Source organism: Eleginops maclovinus, chromosome 13, assembly GCF_036324505.1.
Source record: "Eleginops maclovinus isolate JMC-PN-2008 ecotype Puerto Natales chromosome 13, JC_Emac_rtc_rv5, whole genome shotgun sequence".
Classification (NCBI taxonomy): domain Eukaryota; kingdom Metazoa; phylum Chordata; class Actinopteri; order Perciformes; family Eleginopidae; genus Eleginops; species Eleginops maclovinus.
In genome coordinates this window covers 13,379,644-13,402,699 of record NC_086361.1, presented here as the reverse complement: position 1 = coordinate 13,402,699, position 23,056 = coordinate 13,379,644, and the positions used below count along the sequence as shown (strand labels likewise).

Below are 23,056 nucleotides of genomic sequence, written 5' to 3'. Positions count from 1 at the left end.
CTCTGGTATTTCTACTTTTACTTGAGTACAAGATATGAGTACTTCTTTAGTAAAAAAAGAAGTATAAACCTTTGCACATCATAATTAATATTTATATCCGTAGTACAACCATAGTGTATGAACGGTTTTATACGCTGATCTTGTTGCCGGGACAACGCGACTTCCTATTGGCCACCGCCGTACCACGTGACGAACAGTCCTGACGTCACGGTGAGAATCTGCAGCCTGAGCGGAGTCTGAGCAGCGGAACAAGCTGAGAGAGTGTGGACTGATAGCAAGCCGGGAAACTGCAGCTCCTGCGAGGCTCTTGCTGCAACCTGTTGCCCTCCTTTAGTCTGGGAAAGTTTCACTCCTGCGACGCAAAGTAATGGACAATTAGAGAGAAATTCAACAGGCTTTCAACAGCTACTTTAAAGCGAGGTAAGTTGTCGCTCATGCTGTGTCCCTCCCTCCCTCCGTCGCGATTGTCCGCTTCCTGTTACTTTTTTTGCTTTTGCTTGCAGCTCAGGTGAGATGAGTTACAAGCTCCAAGTCTAACTTTACAAACTTTTATTGGTCTGAATAATTGTATTTCTTCTATAACGCTGCATCACAGCAGCATTACAAGATGGTAGCAGCGGATAAAGCTTTACCTAGATTTGTAATCGGATGAGGCTGCTCTTCTTTCCTAAATTAACTCCCAGGGTAGCCTGTAGGAGAGGTGCTTTGTGTCCTTACACACTTTTCATATTTATTTGTAGAATGACTGAGGACAGGGAGTGGGAAATGAGTCTTTCACTAACACACAAGTCTGAGTGAGGTGAGGCAGGGTATCTCCTTTCAGCAAATGCACATCAGTCAGTCAGTGGATTAAAGCAGGACAGAGGAGGTAGCTTTATTGGAGTGGTGATTGGCTACTTTATCTTAAAATGCATTGCTGTGCATGAATGCTTGTGGTGGCTGTACTGTCAAAGTGAGATCATGTTTTCACTGAAAGGAGCTGAGGAGCTTCACAGCATTACAGAGTAGTAGATTTAAAAAAACATCTGAAACAAACTACATGTGAAAGGAAAGTAACGGTCAAATAAGTTAGGGCATCAAATAAATGCTAAAAGATTACATATTTGACAATGATTTTGATAATCTATGTGTCTATTTGCCACCTTCTCTGTGATCATTTTCTAAAATTAGCAGGTTCTAGCTTCTAGACGTTTCCAAATGTGAGGACATGTGTACCCACAAAAAGTTCTGCTACAATTTCTCATGAGCCCAAGGGGAGGTCTTTTAAACAGCTTTTATCTGACAACAGTCCCAAATCCACGGTACAAACAATATCAAATAATTCTCGAAGCCAATAATCCATTCATTTATAAAATGTCAACATATAACAATAATGATAATAAATAATGAAAACAGTCACTAGTTCCAAGCCTACATTGAATTGCTTATTCAGTGGACCGTTTTGGTTTCAGGTTTCCGTTAGACAGTTAAGCAGCTAAAGTAAGACTGAGGTTTAAAAGTGGCTTGTAGTATCAAGAGGCTCTGTGCAAATGTGCTTTTGTTAGCTGTTCGTTTCTACTAATTGAACTGGTTTTGTATGTGATGTGGGATGTAAACAAGAAGCCTGTCATGGCTGAATTTCCTCTGGCTCTCTCTTTGAAATGCTCTTGTAATGATCAGAGTGTTCAATGAAGTGAAAAGACACAAATGGACACAGAACGAGAAAAATAAACATTATAGTGACAAGAAAAGCACAAGCTCATGACATAAAATGAAAGATGTAGTTGCAGGATATGAGAGAAAACAAAAAAAGACACACAGACTGGTTTTGCTTTATTTGAGTCACTATCATATGATGTTTTTAGGAAATGAAATCTCAGTCCAGCTACCCCTCTCACCTCAGGCAACCAACACAACATGGCATGGCAGAATAATTTAAAGACCAGCGGAGGTGCGGACACAAGGGTGGAGTCGAGATAATAGCCCCCTTGGTGTCGGAAGCATCTCTCCAAACATTTCAAGATGCTGAACTCTTACAAATGTGCGCTAAATTTGAACAGATGTTCTATTCCTGTGTGCGTGGGTTTGTTTTGGGCCAGACTGACCACATTGGCAACGTCCTCTGTAGTTATGCTCGTCTGTGCAGCAGTCAGTGCTCTTTCAGTTGAAGTGGACCTTGTTTTTTAGAGAAAGGAGTCAGGATTGGAAAAAACAAGGATGAGTGTAAGATTAATCATAAGGAGGAAAGCTACAGATGTTGAGATTCTGGCCTGTCACACTGCTGATATTTTGGATTGCAAGCCGCAGTTAACACATGGTGTGCTGCAGATATCCCTGGCAGAGCAGGGTGGGAGTTGTTTAGTCATCGGACAGATTGACATTTCCATCTCCAGAGCCTTTGTCTTTTCAACAAGCTGTTTCACACAGAGGCACATTTAGATATTCAGTGCAAAGTAAACGCCACTCGCGTGTGTGTCTGTGTGTGTGTGTGTGTGTGTGTGTGTGTGTGTGTGTGTGTGTGTGTGTGTGTGTGTGTGTGTTTGTCCAGGCCTGGGTCTGTTGCAGCTCTGTCTGCATTCTCGCAGTTGTTGTAAATGACACTTTTTTATCTTGTTCTCATTCGCTCCCTCATAATGGCTTCTCTGTCATGATTGTGGTTTTCTGCAGCGCCTTGACGCACAGAGCTCTCCGGCTGACAATTGGAGCTCATGTGTGCTGCATTATGATGAAGTTGCTGCCTTGGGTTTCTCAAATTGGCAGGATGAGTAGGATTTGGGGAAGAGAAGAAATGGTTTAGGACTTTGTCAACCAAAGAAAAGACATTGTTATTCATTTAGAGAGCTGTAAATTAAAATAAACTAATCAGACACCCAGAGAAACCAAATCCTGTCAATTGTACAAATACTCAAGTCATAATAACAGAGTACTGGAGCATGATTCCCATCACTGAACATTAAAATGACACATGGAGGCAGAAATGAAGGAAGTGTATTGATTAACCCAAATATTAAGGAAGTGTAAGAGGATGTTGGGTCTATTTTTAGAGCGGTTGCTATGAATGTTGTTTTTTAAAGTGTGAATTGGCCTGTCTTTGATGTGAAACCATTGATTAATTTCATTATGAATTTTGACCAGCTGCGGATTGTGTTTGATTTCCAATCTCTTTATAAGGACGTATTTTTGTTTAGTCTGACCATCTGTCCAAAAACCCAAAGATATTCAATTTCCTATAATATGACTAATAACAGACAGTAAATCCTCGCATTGGATAATCTGAAAGCAGATGGAAATAATAAAAAAGATTAAACAATGGTCTAAATATTGCAAATGATTTGGTGTCAGTTAAGCCACAAAATGTTTCAGCTCTAAACTGGATGATGTTTGTGTCACTGGAATCAAAATGATCAAACCAGCAAGATTACTCCACTTTGTCACATTTGTACTTGTATCTCACGTTCTAACACTATTTACTAATCCTTTATTTACTCTTTGACTAAGTTGCAGCTGTAAGACTCTACAGCCTTATTTGACTGATGGTCCATGATTAGAATTTTCCAAACCCTCTTCTGAATTTAGTTCCCAAGACACATTGGCACAGATTGGACTGACGGTAGACCGGTCCTGACCTTACGCTAAATGACGCAGGAGATACAGTTGCAGGCAGATATTCAGGCAGCCACTGAAGCACGCTGCACTGAACAGCCCTCGTCATGATACTTGTAACGCGAGCACGGGGCTCCTGCAGCTGCGTTTGATGGCAGTTTGAAATGTGCTGCTGACCAGACATGTGATCGCACACAATCTGCAGCCAGGAGAGGTTTAAAGAGAGGGACGTGCACGGTGTGGTCATACCAAAGACTGTATGGTTCATACCTGCCAGACTTATGAGAGTAATGGCTGTCAGAATACAACCTTTTTCAGTCCTTGTGTTTGTGTAGCTTCTTTAAATAAAAAATAAAAACACATTAGTTTGTTGGTTGCTTCATTTGAGTGCTGTAGGGCCACTCTAATGTTAGTTTTTTTGTGTGTACTTAACTGCATTTCAATCACACTGATAACTTTGTGGCGGATTGTTATCACTGTCACAGTTGAGACGTCAACCAAAAAACTTTTTTTTAATCTGCAAACTGGGCCTAATTGGGGACATGTATTGTACAAAAAGGATTTGTTTGTCATCTTTCGGCATCAACAAGAAGACAGAAAATAAATTGGCTGAAAGTTTGATAATTATTTCATTGTATAATTCATTTTTGTATGTAAAACATGGTCTTAAATAGGGCTGAACGATTTTGGAAAATAATCTAATTGCGATTTTTTTCCTTAATATGCGATTATTTTTTCAAGGTCCTCTTCTCATGTATTTTTCAACAAACACAATTAATCAATCGTGATTACAATCGTGAACCTAGTGAGGTAGCAACAGTAGCGAGGCACGTTCTGCACAATACCTGACGTTGCGCAGCATCTTCCTTTTTAAAGCCAAAATAATTCCACACAACTGACGTGCCGCCCCTCTTTGGTACCAAACTTCCAGCCGTGCACGCTTCTGACGAGCCTGAGGCCATTGTGCAACAGGTTCAAGCGCAGCGTTGACTTCTTTCCCTGCCTGCTCGGCTTCGCTCGGCTCCACTCGGCTCGCTCGCAAGTCAGATCACGTGACCAGATCACGTGACCAGTCAAATCGCAGCCTTTGCGGTTGGAAAATCTCGTTTTGTCATATCGCGGTATTATCGCAAATGCAATTAATCGTTCAGCCCTAGTCTTAAATAGTGATTTCAGCTTCTCGTGTGAATTGATGATGTTATCTTCATGCTGCTCTAAGCTCTTGCAAAAATAGATGATGCAAAAAATGAATTACGCACCTAAATAGCAGAAAAGAAAGTGAGTGATTGTGATGTCGCCGTCATCAAAATATTGTGTCTGCGTGAAAGAATGTATGTCTGTTTCTGGCGTTCAAAATCTGATTTTACTCTGACTTTAGACGCTGCAGCTCAGGGTTTTTTACAATCTGTCCTTGCCTAAATCTCTGTGATGTGTTATCAAAGCTGAAATTACAAATAATTATTTAATAGCAACCTCTGGGTGAATATCACACTGCAGATATTGAAGGTTTAATAACTGGCTTATCTCCGCAGCCTGATCACAGGCGGAGCATATTGTATTATGAATGTATCATTCATAAACTCACCATCTGTGATCAGGTCTTCTTCAGTCCCCCCTCCCCCCTCAGCTATCTTCTGCTTTCTGTTCTTGGATTATCCGTGGGACCTCTGAGTTCAGATTTACCTGCAGGATTATAAATGGAGACTTCTGCCTGTTACATAAGTGGACAACAAGATGTTCTGGGGTGATGGCGTGTTGAGGGCTTTTGATTCAAGCAGCAAGAATGAGTCAACCTCTCAGCTGCTGTAAAAACATATTGGCTGCAGAGTTGTGTCGGATTTCAGCTTTCAACCAGCAATTAAATAGTGTAAATGTTATATAATTGGCTTCCAAAATGAAAAATGTTATATATAACTAAATATTGAAAAGCGTTAAGAATATGATTTGATATAAAAAATGTTGGGTCACATTTTTAAAGTTGTTTCTTAGTACTTCATTATCAATGTATTATTTTCTATATTATTGATCAAACCAATAATTACGTGGTCCATAAAATGCATTCACAGCTTCACAGTGGACCTTTTCATAATTATAAACAAAGTATTTGGTAATACTTGTTTTTGTGACCAGCATTCCAAAACAAAAATAGGTATATATCCTTTCTGCCATCAGTTTAAGAATGTATTTTATTAAATAGCTTTAAAAAGTATTAGGTTTCATAATAACATTAATACAATGATAAGATGAAAAGTTACCTAACTTTAATGCAATTATCTGTGATTGTAAATGATTTATATTGAATAATTAAAGGTTTCTCTAATTACAATATCCAACTATTTCTATTATCCTCAATTCATATTTTTCTCCAACCGAAACAGCTACACAGTAGTAGTTTCCAGCTCAAATGTGAGGATTTACTGCTTTTGTTTTTCTTTTTATTTGATAATAATCACTGTTAGTTGGCAAAAACAAGACAACTAAAGAAGGGATCTTTATGTGTTGTCTTGAGTTGAGTATTATGAGGCATTGCTGTTGTATGTTATTAGTTGTAGTGTTAGTTAAATCTGTCTCAAAGCCCCGCAGGTTGATCTTGTCCTGCTAAATGTCTGAACATGTGTGTCCTGCTGGTGTTATTAGAAACTGAAAGTGACAGCAGGGGTTGTACATGCGGTCTATGATTATACCTGCACAGGCGGAGGTCACCTCTCAGGCCTGTTCTCCTCGCAGTGGCACTCACGAGGTTAAACAAGTGCCGGGTGTTCACTCGCTTGTCTTGACCTTATGAGACGGTAGAGACTTGGCTAAACCATGTGACCTTTCCACTTGTCAAAGCCTCCGTTATGTAAAAGTGTCATCAAAGGTCTGCCAGCAGCAGCAGGTAAGAGTCTTAACGTTAATTGTAGGCAGTGATCTCTGGGAGACAGAAATAGCTGAGTCCTTAGGGATGACTAGTTAAAGGGATGTTCAGTGGAGGTCTGAGCCCTCATCCCATCATTTCTTCCTTTTGAAATGCACATCATAGTGAGAGAAGGGTGGTGTGCAGTGTAAGCATTAGATACTAAGTTACATAATGGCTGCAAATTACATTTTCAGTGTCACAAAAGTCATAAGAGGTCATACAAATTTTGAAAAATGGCCGTCCCAATTCCTGATTTTCCAAAGTTTGTCTGTACCTATCTTTTTTTGTAGGTTCAAAGCAAAAGATATTCAGTTTATTATGATATAAACACAGAAAAACTGTAAATCTACACATTTCAGAGGCAGGAACAGCGTTATTCCATCAAAAAATACTTCAACAGTTAATAAAACATCGTTTTTTTTAATGCTGTTAACCGATCGTTGCAGTTTTACATTTAAAAACATTCATTTGAAAGTCAAAACAACCTACATGTTTACCTATACAGTACATATTATACTGAACACATGCAGTCCTACCTGCATGTTTATAGATTGTGGGTGGAAACAAAAACCCACAGGGAGAAACATGCAAACTCCACGCTGTAACTACTCCCAGCTGCGGATTCTAAAAGAAAGCAAAGCATGTTTAAATCTGTGAAATAATACGAGCCTTTTTAGTAAAGAGAAAGCATCCGGTGTAAGACCTGACAGTTCATCACACAATAAAGCTGCGACTAATTATTTTCATTATCAATTAATCACTTCTCTGTAAAAGCAACAAATAAGCTAAATAATATGTTGTTGTGAAGCCAGTAAGAGCAACACTAATTAACCTCCCCCCGCTCATGCGGAGTAATGGGGATTGAATCATTTTAGTCCGCTCGGTTTGTGTAAACAGTCTGGCATAAAGTAGTCTAATTGGAGCTGCGGCTAAAAGCAAACAATTAAACAAGCTGTCTGCACAGAAAGTGTAATTAAATGCTTTTGTTAATCAAAGGTGGCATATAAAGTAATGTTTCTGTGACAACCTGCTGCCAAAAACAAGAATTATTGTTTGGTCAGTGTCATTACAACACAACCTCAGTAATCATTGCAGCGCCCCACACAATCCATTAAAACATTAAAATGCAGTTTGCAGAGTATGTGGCGGTTGTGGTCACCAAGGGAAAATGGATGAAATGAAAGGAGGATATTAGGATGACATCAACTCTTGATTAGGGGAATGACAAAGTATCTGTGTGCGTTTAGGCTACATTTAATGAGCTGGTTTGGAGTTTTCCCTGCAAATCTAAGCATTTTGATTGTGAATGACAGAAAAATGCTTTCTAAAAAACATCAAATGCCTCTATGAGCTCACAAACCATTGCTTGCTGTGAATGTGAGATTGTTGTCTTCATGTGGTAATGACATCATCAATAACATGAGACTTTGGATATCATATCATGGATGTTCTACTCTACTGACCATATGGCAATCCAGATAAAAGTTGACTAGATAGGCTGACGAACACCTTCAATTTCTTGTAAACGGATACATAGGAGGATAAGTCAAGAGAAGAGCTAATTCACCACACTATTGTTTAGTTTAAATACATTTCATTGCAAATGTGTGAGGGGAAAAAGTTACTCCTTCAGTTGTTAGATTAGCAGTAAAAGCACATGTGTAAATAGTGATGTAATAACGACTCAATCCAGTTATAGAAGGTGCATCAGCGTCCTGCTTACTGGGACATGTAAATGGAGCCAAATAGATATTACTGATAACACCTTACAAAAAGGCCCACAGCTACACTCCATAGAAGAGGTCTCATCTGGTATAATAATTGAAAACGCCTGTGTGGGTTCCCCATGGTGTGTTCAGGGGCGTTGTTTGTTCAAATGCAGATGTTTGCAATATTTTAATGGTTGAATCATTTCTCTTTACTTAACACTGCAATGATAGGTTTCATTACGGGTAAACCTGTCAACTATATTCTGAAATTACTACTATTAATCATAGCATAGAATAAAGGTAACTTTGTTTATTGGAAGAACAGTGGAATATGTATTTGCATGTATCACAATCCCTGTTAAATCAAACATCATTTTTTTGTGCTGCCTGTGCATACCTATTTTATTGGTCATCAGAAACCAGTGAAAATGCCTGTCACAATATCATAGTACACATAGTAAACTACCATACCCAAACCCAAAATATCTACTTAAGTGGAGACTAAGAAAAGCTGCAAATTGTCACATGTACGGCCAGGGGAATCAAATGTTTGGTCATTTAGTCTAAAATAACTTAACCTATTAATAGATGGTCAAAAAAGTGACCTATTGGCAATATCTTTGGTGTTAATGCTACATTTTAAGAGTCCACGTGTCGCCCTTCTTAAGTCTAGACCAGGGGTGTCCAAACTACGGCCCGGGGGCCAAATGCGGCCCGCAGGCCATTTTGAGTCGGCCCTCTGCAAATTCTAAAAGTATAATGCAATATGGCCCACAAATTAAACTTCTGCTTGTCTTATATTGTACTTTTCAAATATATATGTTCAAATATATTAATGAGCCCAATTTAAAATAAATTCAGTCAAAACTTATTTCTATAACCAGCTTGAAATGTAACCTTCATGTTTACTCTTATTATCAGCACTCTGAGGCTTCTGTTTTAAGGAATGAGCTGCCAACAAAATAAATGAACCCTAAAGACAGATGAGATGTAGGCTGATCTTTCTGAAAGCGTTTTCAAGTATTGCGCATTATTCACCTACATTTGATTTGTTTTGCTAACTTATAACTTAACTTATGAGGCAATATTCTCTTCTATAAGGGGCCCAGCTCTCCGTATATTTTTCTGTATGTGACCCTAGGTGAAAAATGTTTGGACACCCCTGGTCTAGACTGTCTGATTTTGTGAAATGTAAAGCATGACCCGCTTCAAGTCTTAATATCAGCAGTTCACACTGGACCCCGCTGTGTGTCTGCTGCTGTGTTTTGTTCCAGGAGTGATGAGTGTGTAAACATGTGTTATTCTTCTTTTCACGCTGCTCCAGCATCCACGCTGGCTGAAGTGAACTATATGAGTAACATCAGGGAACTCATTAGAGGCAGCTGCCACATTGCAAGAGCCCATTGTTTACTCTGAGTTAATTAAAGGATTATAGCTAGCTGTTTATGGAACATGCGAGTGTGAAATAAAGGGACAAGATGGCAGAGAACTTGCATTAGCAGTCAACAAAACTAATAGGACATCAAGGTATTTAATTCAAAATGCAACCAATCTTTGACAAATCTACATATTCATACCGTTTCACTTAAAATTACACTTTTGTTTCAGTCAATTGGTGAACAACAGTGTTTCCAAGACTCACTGTTTCCTGTTTAGTTTGTCAATGAAGCAGCACTTTTCATTAGCTCTAACTAAATAGTTAATAGCAAAAAGAACATATTCCAATTATGAAGTCTTTTCAATCAGGCTTGGTTAATTAATTGATCCGCTGAAAGAGCAGAAGTCAAATGGGATTGTACACAGTCTACATGTGCATGCGGGGATATGAATTAGATTGCTAGTTATGTTATGTTATTTATTACTATTTTTGCTTTCAAGTCCATGAACAAAGTAATACAGTCCACCAACATTGAGTGGAAACACAGTGGTGCCACATTTCTCTTCCTGGGACAAACTACCTGCTCAGTGATTTGCTTTGGCCTGACCTGACATTGCTGATTTTATCTGTCATTAACCTCGGCTAAGCTTAGAACAGCTTCCATCTCCTCCTCTTCTGGTCTGACAGGGGAAAGTGCTAAGCACATTAGCTGCAGGGTTAAATGATGAACCGTCTCTTCTGTCGAGTGCTAACGCTCCATGTTCACTTTTCTACAGACACTTTTTCACTGCATTGTGCACTGATTGTGATGTTTCCCTTTATTTTCCCTTTGCATGTTTATTGCATTGTTTAAGTCCTGTTGTACTTCAGGTTTTTCTACATATCTAAATAGGTTTTATTTTTAAAACCAAAACTAGGTTGATTAACTATCTTGATTATTATTACAGAGCAATTGTGTGTGTATGCATTGTAGTTCCTGCAGGATATGTAAAGTGCATCTGCAGAGAAACACAATCTCACGCATTGGCATGAATTGGGGTTATAAACAGTGAGTGCCTCACTGTGAGTGTGGGTGTAGTAGTGCATCACAAACACATCTGGTGGTCTCGTGTTACAGGTGCATGGGATGCTGAACCAGGCTGTGCATATGCACAAAACCGCATGCACAACCTCATCTTGTGCATTCACTTTTATGTACTATCATTGTGGTTATGGTAATGTTCTTTTCGACAAATGGCAACAAACAGTGAAAAAGTGGAGGTAAGATAACAAAGACGCCTATCCTCAAAAAAGACAAAATGAAAGCAAAAGTTTTTCTGTAAACCCCCAGATACAGGGCAACACAAGTGACAGTGAAGCTCATATAAAGCGATGATACACAAATAAAAACAAGGTATAACAACAGTTTGTATTGAATAGTGTTTTTACTTATTTTCCATCATCTACATGTACCTTCTTTTAAGTCAAGGGATAAATAGAGCCAATTTAAGCTGCTGACATATCAGGATCTGGAAACCCCTCTACCCAAGTTATCGCCTCTTTTTGATAACATCAATTTGATGTAAACAGCTTAAACAAACATAATGTTACACACATTGGGCTCTAGTTTAACCTCCATGTTGTGATCCTTCCTGCCAGGAGAGAATAGCTTCCCCACTTCTCCCAAATCTTCCTATTGGAAATTATTTATCAAAGTTAGGAACCCAAGCAGACCCGGAAGAATCTTATCTCTGGAGCCTTTCAGTTGGTAGATGATGACATCCTAATTGTAGTGGAGTAGATAACATCATATTTTCAGAGGAATTGTTCAAATGGTGATACAAGCACCAAAATTGGCACAGATACTCCTTAGACATTGCTCTTTTCAAAAAGTACACGGGCCACTTGAAATTCAAGATGGCCGTCCATTTTCAAGATGGACGCCATAAGCAGTAATAAATATGCACAGACCTGGCCAATATGGATGATTTTGACATCAATATATACATTTTTTACCATGTAAGGGGACCACTGAACCTCCCAAAAGCTTACTTTTGCCTTATCATGGCCTTAGATAAAAAATAATCCACTATGTTGGCTCACAGGCTAAACCAGGTGAGGGTCTCTGTGTGTGATTAAGCATTTCAGACTCTAACACATTGTGCATGAAGACAGCACCCACAGCTGATTGATGTGGAACATATCCCAGGAATGAGAACTGAATTGGATGCACCCCCAGTGAGGGGGGAGAGAGAGTCAGAAAAGAGTGGATGTCAAGGCACAGCCAGGACACACTGGTGACATCACACTGCTGTGAAACTCAGCAGGGGGTTCAATGTTGGCTAAACAAGCTTTACTGTAACTAGTAGTAGTGGTAATAGTATAGTTTAGTGTCCCAAATGCTCACAACAGTTAGCTAGTAGTTAGATATTAGTTATATGTAGTTAGATAGCCGCACCTGAATCGGCAGGGTGTGCCAGTGCGGGAGAGCAGAGCCAAGGGTGACGGGGCTTTACATGACTTTGCATGTAGTCACCCAGAAGGTGTACAGATCGCACGGGGCTTAAATGGCACTGGATGAACGATCGGTCTAGGTGTAGGATTTATGTCTGAACATAGTTGTATCCCATACCTGAATGTGTATAGTCATACTGTGGTAAAGGTGGTAAAAGGATAAACCTTCGGCCTTACTGCATTAATTAATTCATTACCGAACAAGATGGCAAGTTCAGCTCCAGGATCATCTAAATGGAAAACTGACTGGGGCAAATTTTGTATTTGCCAAGAGGACAAAGATAATGAGGATCTAAAATCCCCATCTAAACGTTACGCATCTGAACAAGATGGCTACACCATGATTGCGACCAATATCCACCTGTTCCATGCCCTCAATGAGATGCCCATTGTTCTGGATCCAACCAGACTGGATGAGGGTGGTGGAATAGAAGAAACAGGAGGAGGAACATGGCACAGTACCACCAGAGCTGCTGATATCTTTTCAAGAACACCAAACTGGACAGGGCAAGAAAGAGAAGGCTTGGACCTCAAAGTGCTCAATCAGAAGAGGGGCAAAACAAACTTCGAAGAACCAGCCGTGAGGGTCTGGAGTCTGAGTGCTTCTTTTGTGAACAAAAAGAGCCAGCATCAAAACTGAGACATGCCATGACAATGAAGCTTAACAAAAGACTCAATGACTGTGCTAAAACTCTAAAGGATGGAAAACTCCTGAAAGTACTGAGTGGTGGAGATGTCATAGCACAGGAGCTCAAGTATCATGCTGCATGTTTGACACCCCTGTACAACAGAGAGCCTACCTGAGAAATGTTGAAAGAGTGAGCAGAGCCAGCAGTGGGATGTCCACCCACTGGCATTTTCAGAACTAGTAACCTACATAGTGGCGACCAAATTAAGTTCCGAGGGACCTGCAATATTCAGACTTGCAGATATGGTCAACCTGTACAAACAGCATCTAGAACAGCTGGGTATGGAGACACCGGATGTTAAGGCCACCAGACTGAAGGACAGACTGTGGGTTGAAATACCTGAGCTGGAAGCTCACAAGAAGGGAAGAGATGTCCTGCTGTCTTTCCAAAACGATGTAGGCTTTGTCCTGTCACAAGCCTCTCACTATAGTGATGCTATGACACTAGCCAAAGCAGCCAAGATCTTGAGGAGACACATGCTGGATCACAAGTTTTCCTTTGAGGGAACCTTCCATGAGGGATATATTGAGGATGCCATTACACCTAGCCTTCTTCAATTTCTAGGCATGATTGAACACAGGGCTGACATCAAATCACAACTGAGATTTGGTGCCTCCAGTCAGACCTTGCAATTACCCAGCTCCTGCAGTATAACTGCTACACAAGACACAAGGAAGGAGCATCGACTCACAGGCATTCCAAAGATCGGGAATGTCAATATATGCCAAGACTAGGAAGAGGATGCTGGTGACAATGCTTCATGAACATGGCCTTAGCATTTCATATGACAGAGTACTGAAAATATCTGCGCAGCTTAGAGATGCAACGGTCAACAGGTACAGAGAGGATGGGGTGGTCTGCCCACAAGTTCTGAGGAGAGGGTTGTTCACCACAACAGCCATGGACAACATTGACCACAACCCCACTGCAGCAACTGCAACAACCTCTTTTCATGGCACCAGCACCTCAGCTTTCCAACATCCAACCAAACACCACCAGGGTGAATACCGTGAACCTGTGAGACTTGGAGAGGAGAAGGTGAAGACAGTTCCAGAACTGCCTGACTCCTGCCCCAATATACGCCTAGCCTTCTTCACCAAGAAGAAGCCTTCTCCTCCACATAGCTGTCCTGTGCAGACAGATCCAGACACCACTCTGTTAGGACCACAACTGGCAATAGAGTATGAGTGGCTGGAAAAAGTCAGTGCAACTGAAGAGACAGATGGGGCAGTGAACATGACCTGACCAGCCCACCATGCTTCCAAGAAGAGAAGCCCTGAAGCTGAGGTTAGCATAACATCACTGCTACCTCTCTTGCGAGACCCAGCCCACTCGGTTGCTACCATCAGATATGTCATGGACAAAGTCAAAGAGACTGTATCTTTCCTGAATCCAGGTCAGATACCTGTCATGACTGCCGATCAGCCAATCTATGCATTGGCAAAGCAAATCCAGTGGCACTGGCCTGAGCAGTATGGTGAGGATAAGTTTGTCATAATGTGGAGGCCTACACATTGAGATGGCTGCATTGAAGTCAATTGGAACACTTCTACAGAAGAGTGGTTGGACTGGAGCCCTGGTGGAGGCAGGGGTGGCTTCCTCTGGGACCGCAGAATCTTTCCTATAAGCAGCAAGCATCACTAAGACAGGCCAGGCCCACCAGATAATAGCATGCAGTCTCTACCAGCTGTTGAAGGCACCCTACAATGACTTTAGTCAGCTGACAACTCTGAGGAAGTGCTATGCATTGATGCCTTGGTGTGATAGTCGCAAGCTTCAAAGTCTGCAGTTTCAGTTCTGGAGTTTGGTGCTGTCCATGGAACTGGCAATCCTACTACTGATCCGAGTATTCAGGGAAGCCAACTTCAACCTTTACTGCCAAGCATTGACTGAGCTCATCCCATACTTCTTTGCCAACAACAACACTAACTATGCACGCTGGCTCCCCATCCATCTCCGAGACATGGTGACCCTCAAAGAGAAACATCCCCAGCTGGCCCAGGAGTTTGCGAGTGGAAAGTTTGTTGTTCACAAGTCAAGGCGAGAGTTCTCTGCTATGGCTATTGACCAGGCTCATGAGCAGTCAAATGCTGTTATCAAAGCTGACGGGGAAGCAGTTGGTATAACTGAAGATCCCTCAGCACTGAGGAGATGGATGATAGCTGGTCCTCAAGTCTGCCACCTGGTTGCACAGTACAAGGCATCATCTGAAGCCAAGGAGCCTGCAGAACAAACTAGCCACCACAATGAGACACCACAAGCCCAAAGGGTTTTCCTTGAGAAAGTCAAGAAGCTGACCCAAGTTTTGAAGGAGCTGGGCAATCCTTTCCAGGAAGAGAGTGGGGATCTGTTGTCACTGGCCACCAAGGATATCGCTCATCCCAGTGTAGCTGCACTTCTCAGCACACATTATGAGAGGGGCAGAACTTGTTTCCAGCAGTTCATGGAGGGCCTGCAACATGAGGATCTGGCCACTTTCTATGACCCAATCAAGAAAAACAGGGTACACTTCTTCGGACAGGAAGCAGCTTCTGCTGATGCTTCAAAGCAGAAAGTGCTAAAAGAGGACTGCCAGCTCTTCTCAAAGCTGTTCATCTTATGCCAGAGCAGAGAATGTGACCTGCATGAGTTCTTTCGCCATGAAAATCAGCAGTTCCCTGCTACCTTGAGTAATGGTGGGAAGCTTTACTCTAGTCAGAAGTCCCAGCTTGCAGCCATTCTTGAGAGCCATGTTACAATACCTGATGTGGAACCAAAGGCTTATGCAATCATCATTGATGGTTCAGCACTGGTGAACACCATGCCACCACGAACCTCAAAGACTTTTGTAGACTATGCCATGTTGGATGTGCTCCCCAAAGTACACGCATACTCCACCAGGTACAAGAGAACAGACATTGTGTTTGATGTCTACCAGTCATCAAGTTTTAAGGCTGAAACCAGGTCAAAGCGTGGACGTGGGGTAAAACGCAGAGTAACAACCAAGGGCAAAATCCCCTCAAACTGGCGGAACTTCCTACGAGACAGTGATAACAAAACTGAGCTGTTCAGATTCCTGGCTGACAAGATTGCACATATGTCTACACCCAACATGGTCATCGTGACCAAAGATGAAGATGTTGCCTGCAACGACACGATCAGCTTGGATGGGATAGCACCATCTAGTCACGAGGAAGCAGACACACGTATCTTTGTACATGCCAGACATGCAGTGGAGGAGGGGAGCAAGGTCCTGATAGTAAAGGCCAGTGACACAGATGTCCTCATCATAGCAATCAGTGTTCTGCCTCTTCTTCAACAGATTGGTTTGCTGCAGTTGTGGGTGTCCTTTGGCCAAGGATGCAACCTGAGGTGGTTCCTATACATGACCTTTACACATCTATCGGACTGGAAAAAAGCAAAGGAATACTCTTCTTTCATGCCTTCACTGGTTGCGATGTTGTTTCAGGCTTCCGCAGCAAAGGGAAGAAGTCTGCATGGCAAACCTGAGATGTGTGTGTTGAGGCATCTGATGTCTTTGCCAAGCTAAGCCAGTACCCACCAACAGTAGGTGATGATGATGTGGAGGTCCTCGAGAAGTTTGTGGTGACAATGTATGACAGGTCCAGTACAGTTGCATGTGTAGATGATGCCAGACTGGAAATGTTTGCTCGGAAACAGAGGCCTTATGAAGCCATTCCTCCATCTCGTGCAGCACTACTTCAGCATGTCAAGCATGCTGCCTATCAAGCAGGCTGCATATGGAGTCAGACAATACTGCACCAACCAGAGACACAGAGTCCTGCTGACTGGGGATGGACAAAGAGTGGAGATACATGGAAGGTCTTCTGGACAACACTTACACCCATTGCAGAGAGTTGCCAACAGCTGACCAAGTGTGGATGCCATTCAGAATGCCATGGAAGGTGCAAATGCTACCAATATGGTCTTACCTGCACAAGACTATGTAGCTGCAAGTGTGAGGGTTAGGAAAAGTTCAAAACATTTTGAGAATGGGTGGCCATCTTGAATTTCAAGTAGCCCGCGTAGTTTTTCAAAATAGTAATGTCTAAGGAGTATTTGTACCAAGTTTGGTGCTTGTATCACTATTTGAACGATTGTTTCACTTATCTGCTCCACTGTTGTGAGTAGGTTAAGAGGCAGACGTTTTGACCAGGAGCTGAAAATAGAATAAATATTTATAATGTGTTAGTGTGGGTGTACAGCTTGTTCCACTGCCCCCAGGTTGACAACAAGTTGCCTCATACAGGTTTCAACTGAATTGTTGGTGTCCAATGAGACGATTTATTATTTTGTATTTTAAGAAAAAATTAAAAACTGTTAATCCAGCTTTGTGAAAGTGAAAGTGTGAACTATAAAGAACCTTTTGACATCACCTTTTTCTCTCCCCCAACTGTATCAAAGAGGCTCAAGGTTATTTCAGATTACTTAGCTAACAACCTTTTTGTGTCCCCCCCCCTCTCCCTCTCCCTCTCTTTCTTCCTCATTGTCTGCAGTCTAAATCGCAGCTGCCCTAACATCGCCCTCAGCCTCAACAGAAGCAGCGACCATGGGCAAACAGAACAGCAAGCTCCGTCCCGACGTCATGCAGGACCTGATGGAGAACACGGAGTTCACTGAGCATGAAATCATGGAGTGGTACAAGGGCTTCTTGCGGGACTGTCCCAGCGGCGCGCTTTCCATGGAGGAGTTCAAGAAGATCTACGCCAACTTCTTCCCCTACGGAGACGCCTCCAAGTTCGCCGAGCATGTCTTCCGCACGTTTGACGCCAACGGAGATGGGACTATTGACTTCAGGGAGTTCATCATCGCCCTGAGTGTGACCTCTCGTGGTCGGCTGGACCAGAAGCTGAAGTGGGCATTCAGTATGTACGATCTGGACGGGAATGGATACATTAGCAAGGCGGAGATGCTGGAGATTGTAACGGTGGGTTTACTGCTATACTCTGTTGTTTTTTTCCTCATCCTTAGTTCTCATAACCCTTCAGACTTTCTGCTTCTCTATCTGTTGACAGCCCTCAGTCTTTCAAAGCGACTGCATGCCATGATGGTAGCGTCATGTTCCTCAAACTGCTCAAGCAGTGAAGCAATATTTTGCTCAGCCATCCACACCAGCTGCTTCATCATATTTCCATCTGCTTCTGTGTTCTGCACCATTTGACTGCCCACAGCAGGGAAACCAGCCACTGAGTAATTTTAGAAACTAGCAGTTCAGACATCTCTAAATAAGACTCATGTGTGATGTATTTCTAGAAGGGAGCGGCCCTCCTCTGATCCTCATATTGACTCAGCATTGCATCCAGCAGCTGTCCACCGCCCCCCTCGTCTCCTTAGCAGATCCAGTGTTACTTTACAACAGCTAGTTTAACCCAGGCTCCTCGTCTTATTGGATAAACGGCTCTGACGCGCAACAGCAATCCTTTACACATGTTCACAAATCCCAGTGCTAAAATAAGCGCTAGATAATGTTTAATCCCATTCTTTCTCAAATCATCTGTGTTTGATTCTTAGTGTGTCTGTAATTCTTAGTGAGATTGGGCTACATTTACTTATTATTTTCATTATTTCATTTATCAGCTGATGTATTTTGATGCCTGATTATAGGGGCAACGGCAGCATCCATTCATCTTACTATTGCTCGAAAAGTAGTAAAATATGTCTATCACAATAACCCAGAATCCAAGGTGAAGTCTCCAAATTATTTGATTAATAATGTCCCACATCCAAAAGTAATTTTACTTCAAATATGTTGCTTACTGCTAAATGAAATTCAAGTTTCTGTAATTTTACTCTAAAGTTATCTTCCTCAATTCAGCTGTCATATTAGCGACAAATATCCCTAACATGGCCTAAAGATGATCACAATTGTAACAGAGACTGAACCATTACCCACCTATAAAAGCCGATAGTTAAAAAAAAGAAGTTGTGTGTGTCTGTGTGATGGATGCAGATGATCCGAAGACTCTTAATTATTTTTGAATAATTCACAATTTCTAAGATTAAAGAGTCTTAATGGAAGGATGTCATGGACTGAACACCAAAAATGTGCAGCAACATTAATAAATAGTAACTGAAAACCTAAAGAGTGAAGCAAATTCATTCACTTTTATCTATTTAAAAACCTAAACCACGTATTTAAGAGATGATTACTTCTTGTTTGTTTCAGTGCAGTCGCATCAACCCCAGAGCCAAACATAAATAAATAAAAGTATAATCCTTCATCTCTCTTCCACCCAGTGGAGATATATTGATTGATGGGTCATATATATATTTCACTGCATCTTCAACAATCTAGCTGATGCAACCTTGCATTTGTGCTTCTAGCCCGACTATGGAACGTGATCAGACTGTAGACGCTTTATTCTTGGAGATTTTGGACTGAGATATCTACTATTTATAATGTATAACCCACACTTTTACAGCATGAAGGATGTTAGTTTTAACAAATGTAGTCTGAACCGTAAAATATTGTTTATGACTTCCTCCTCTCTGTCCCCTCTATCTTCAGGCTATTTACAAGATGGTTTCCTCTGTGATGAAGATGCCCGAGGACGAGTCCACACCAGAGAAACGAACAGACAAAATCTTCAGGCAGATGGACACAAATCGAGATGGTGAGCTTTCTTCCGTCTGCCTTTCACTCTTCTGCAGTGTTCCTGCCTATAGCTGAACTCAGTGCCATTTCAATCTCAGTTACACTTCAGATTATAGGTTAACTTAATTGGCAATTCGTCTAACTTTACATCATGAGAAAACAATCAGATGTGACTAAAAACAGCCCAAATGATCACAATACAATTAAAACTCATCCAATTAAATTAAAAGAAGCAGGAAATCCACACAATAATGCAATACTGGTCAAATCCTTTCCGAATAACTCTAGCAGTCTAAGTTGTAGCCGGTAATTAAAAGTTAAATAAAACAAGTATTACTGTTTTTAGTTCTCCTCAATGAGAACAAAAATGTATATTATTTCCCACGATAGATTTAAACACTGCACACATAAATTAGACATACAAGATTATACAAAGCTATACAAAAAAGCATGGATTAGCACTCAGACTGGATGTGACTAAAGGAGGTTAGCTTGTTTGGCTTTAGTAAAACTCCTGTTAAAGCATCCTTTTCTTTTAGTTCATACCTGCTTTCAATAACTTTTAAAAAATCGCTATAAGCAAGTGTTTTAAGGAAAGTAAAGTCATTTTGATAGTGACATCATCTTGGGGAAGATATAGACCTATTAGACCTACTGCAATGGATAAACAAGACCATTAAAACTTGTCTTTCTCTCACAGGTAAACTGTCCCTTGAGGAGTTTGTCGAGGGAGCGAAAAGCGACCCCTCCATCGTCCGGCTGCTTCAGTGCGATCCCAGCAGTGCTGGGCAGTAGAAAAGTGGACTTTCTCCCATCATTGCTTTGATTCATTTAACACAATTTGAATATCTCTCCCAGCTGACCCACCTGAGATGGCTGACATTTCACTCACTTGAGCTTTAGAGGCACACACACACACACACACACACACACACACACACACACACACACACACACACACACACACACACACACACACACACACACACACACACACACACACACACACACACACACAACATGCAACTGTACATACTACAAATACCAAAGCCTGATGCAGATATTATCTCTGATGTTCACATGCACATACTGCACATGTGCCTCTATGCCTGATCAAAATCTGCAGACAACACAGATCTCATACATGGTACAAATATAACACAAAGGACTGAAATCCCATCAAAGACTTGTTAAACACTGAATCGAAGTTGTGCTATCTCTGTCTGAGAAGACGCTCGGCGAGAATAATCCAACAGATTCGTGAGGTACATTGAGCCGAGTTCTAGTTTCTTTTTCTTTTTTTTTTACAGCAAAATTCCTTATTTATGGGGATTATGCTCATTGTGTTCTCTTTTAACTGACTCGGGTTGTTGAGTGATGACTGACAGATTTTCACAAAGTATTGTGATTTAGCTCCATGTTAACACTGGAAGTAAATGAGTCTGGCACAAGTGTTTAAAGCTAACAGTATGGCTAATGTAGACAGGAGATCTGGGACGTTTAGTTTTAAAGTACAGAAGAATTTTAAAAGGGATGAAAGCTGTTTGTTTTTGTTTTCTTTTTAAATGTCTATTTTGGAGGAATGTTTCATCAAACCAAAACTGACTCAGATTTCAAAATGAAGGGGAATATTGTGACTACAGGTTACAACCATCTGTTCTTTCAAAAATGACTGTTTATGCCAAGTTCTATACACACACACACACACACACACACACACACACACACACACACACACCTCACACATTTAGCATAAACACAACTTAATTTTACTGATGAAAACATGGATTTGACATATTCACAAAATGAGCTGTGAACTACGGTTCAACAAGTGTATGAGCAAAAAAAAGTAAGTAGTTGTTTGAATATATAGTGTTACTTATATATTCTTTTACTCTGTGACCACATTGTGGCAGTTTGCTACAGTGTAAGAAATTAATTTTACAATTTTGACGTATAAATTATTGGATTGTGATTATAAACATTTTAATTTACTTGACGAATAAGATATGAGAGAAGGTTGTACAGTATATCACTCATATTTATGCTAGAGATGTTAAAAAAGGAGAGGACCACACATATTGCTGTTCATTCAGAAAATCCACAGCCACATGTAGTACATATAGGCTTCCTTTTGCCCTTTTTGAGAGAGGAAATAGCTTCAAATCTCAGTCCAATTCAGTCTGCTGACATACCACTAAGCCGGTAAACATAGGCAGTCATTAAGATTTCCTGTACTGTGGTGTATAAACAATGGCATACAAGTCATTAAAGTGCATCATTAATAACTGGATATTTCAAGTCTGCTGCGAATTTGACTTCATATCTCTTAAATGTGCACCTAAAGATTTAACTGTAACTGTGACATGGGAGGTGACTGATGTTTTTAAAATGTTTATGTCGCACAGTAACAATTAAGTAATGGAACAAAGCATTGAAGTTGATAGGGAAAAACAGCAGAGTCCACCAAACCTCACTGTCTTTTTGCAGGATTTACCGATCCAATGCTTTCATTCTGCTGAACTTTCACTTACGTATACCTCTGACACCAAAAGGTGTGGTAAGTCTTAACAGGAAGCTTAATGATAACTTTGTGAGAAAAACAATTGTGATAAATAATCGTTTTTTCTGCACATTTCAATGAGGTGATCATCAGGTATGTCAGACTCACATTTCACTTCAATAGCATCTTGTGGTCAAGTGCCAAATATAGATGAATTAAATAGAAGGAAAAAAAACACAGTATTGTATCCATTTATACTGTACAGTTGTCTGTCGAACAAAACACTTTGTCACTGTATCATTTTGTAGATTTTGTATTGTTAACCGGTATGTATTCTGTGTAGGTTATCCATTTTGTTATTCAAAATAAAGACAAAGTGGGAAATGGCTAATTCTCTTTTTAACTACAGTCATAATGTTGCCTTTGAAATAAAAGGATAATAAGCCATGCTGCATGGCTCAGGATAACACTGATTAGTCTACTGGACCACTTATGTCAATAAATAGTAAGGAAAGTAGTTGAGGGATGCCAATAAATGTCACAGTTCGTAGACGATAGGCCTTGATGAATTTTCTGATTCCTTAACTGATCCTATGGCATCACCACCACTCATATTTTACCGTGGGTTTTGAGCCAAGAGAGTGGCTAACCTTGAAATGTATTATATAAAACAGTATAAATTGTAGTAAATATTCGATTCTAGCAACATTATCAGGCCAAACACTCAAATTTGATGTTAAATACAGCCTCATGGCGACACCATTTGATCAAAAGGTAGGACTTGGGTTTAATTGAATTAAAAGCACTTCAGCATTGGCCTCAGCTAATCAGCAAATGTTAGTATGCTAGCAAGCCAAACTTCGGGTGGCTCAAAGTGTTCAGCTCTATGGGTAAACTGCACCCTACAGAGATACCATTTAACTGAAAATAGTTTATAAACAGTTGCTATGAAAAAATAAATAAACCCAAACCCCATGCAGCTCTGCCAGTCACTAGAATACTAGGCGTTAGCTTAGCTTCTTTTAGCAACCTAGTAGGATCTAACTGCTACAGCAACATCAAACCAACTAATTAATTTGGCTAAAAGATAACTAGCCTAAGTGAGCTTAGTTCTTGGTGTAGCTAAGTTGCCTTTAAACACTCTCATGAAGGCATTACAGCACTATTTCCGCCAGCATTAAACCTATTACTCTAAAATATCGAACACA

At 40.7% G+C, this 23,056-nt stretch overlaps 1 protein-coding gene across 1 annotated transcript; it reads left to right on the top strand.

The window, feature by feature from the left end:
* Positions 1 to 212: 212 nt before the first annotated feature.
* On the top strand, positions 213 to 22,234 carry ncaldb (neurocalcin delta b). The gene is made up of 4 exons (XM_063898748.1): positions 213 to 420; positions 17,247 to 17,677; positions 19,259 to 19,364; positions 20,046 to 22,234. Exons 2-4 carry the CDS (start codon positions 17,300 to 17,302, stop codon positions 20,138 to 20,140), a joined length of 579 nt encoding a protein of 192 aa, XP_063754818.1. The 5' UTR covers positions 213 to 420; positions 17,247 to 17,299; the 3' UTR covers positions 20,141 to 22,234.
* Positions 22,235 to 23,056: the final 822 nt, after the last annotated feature.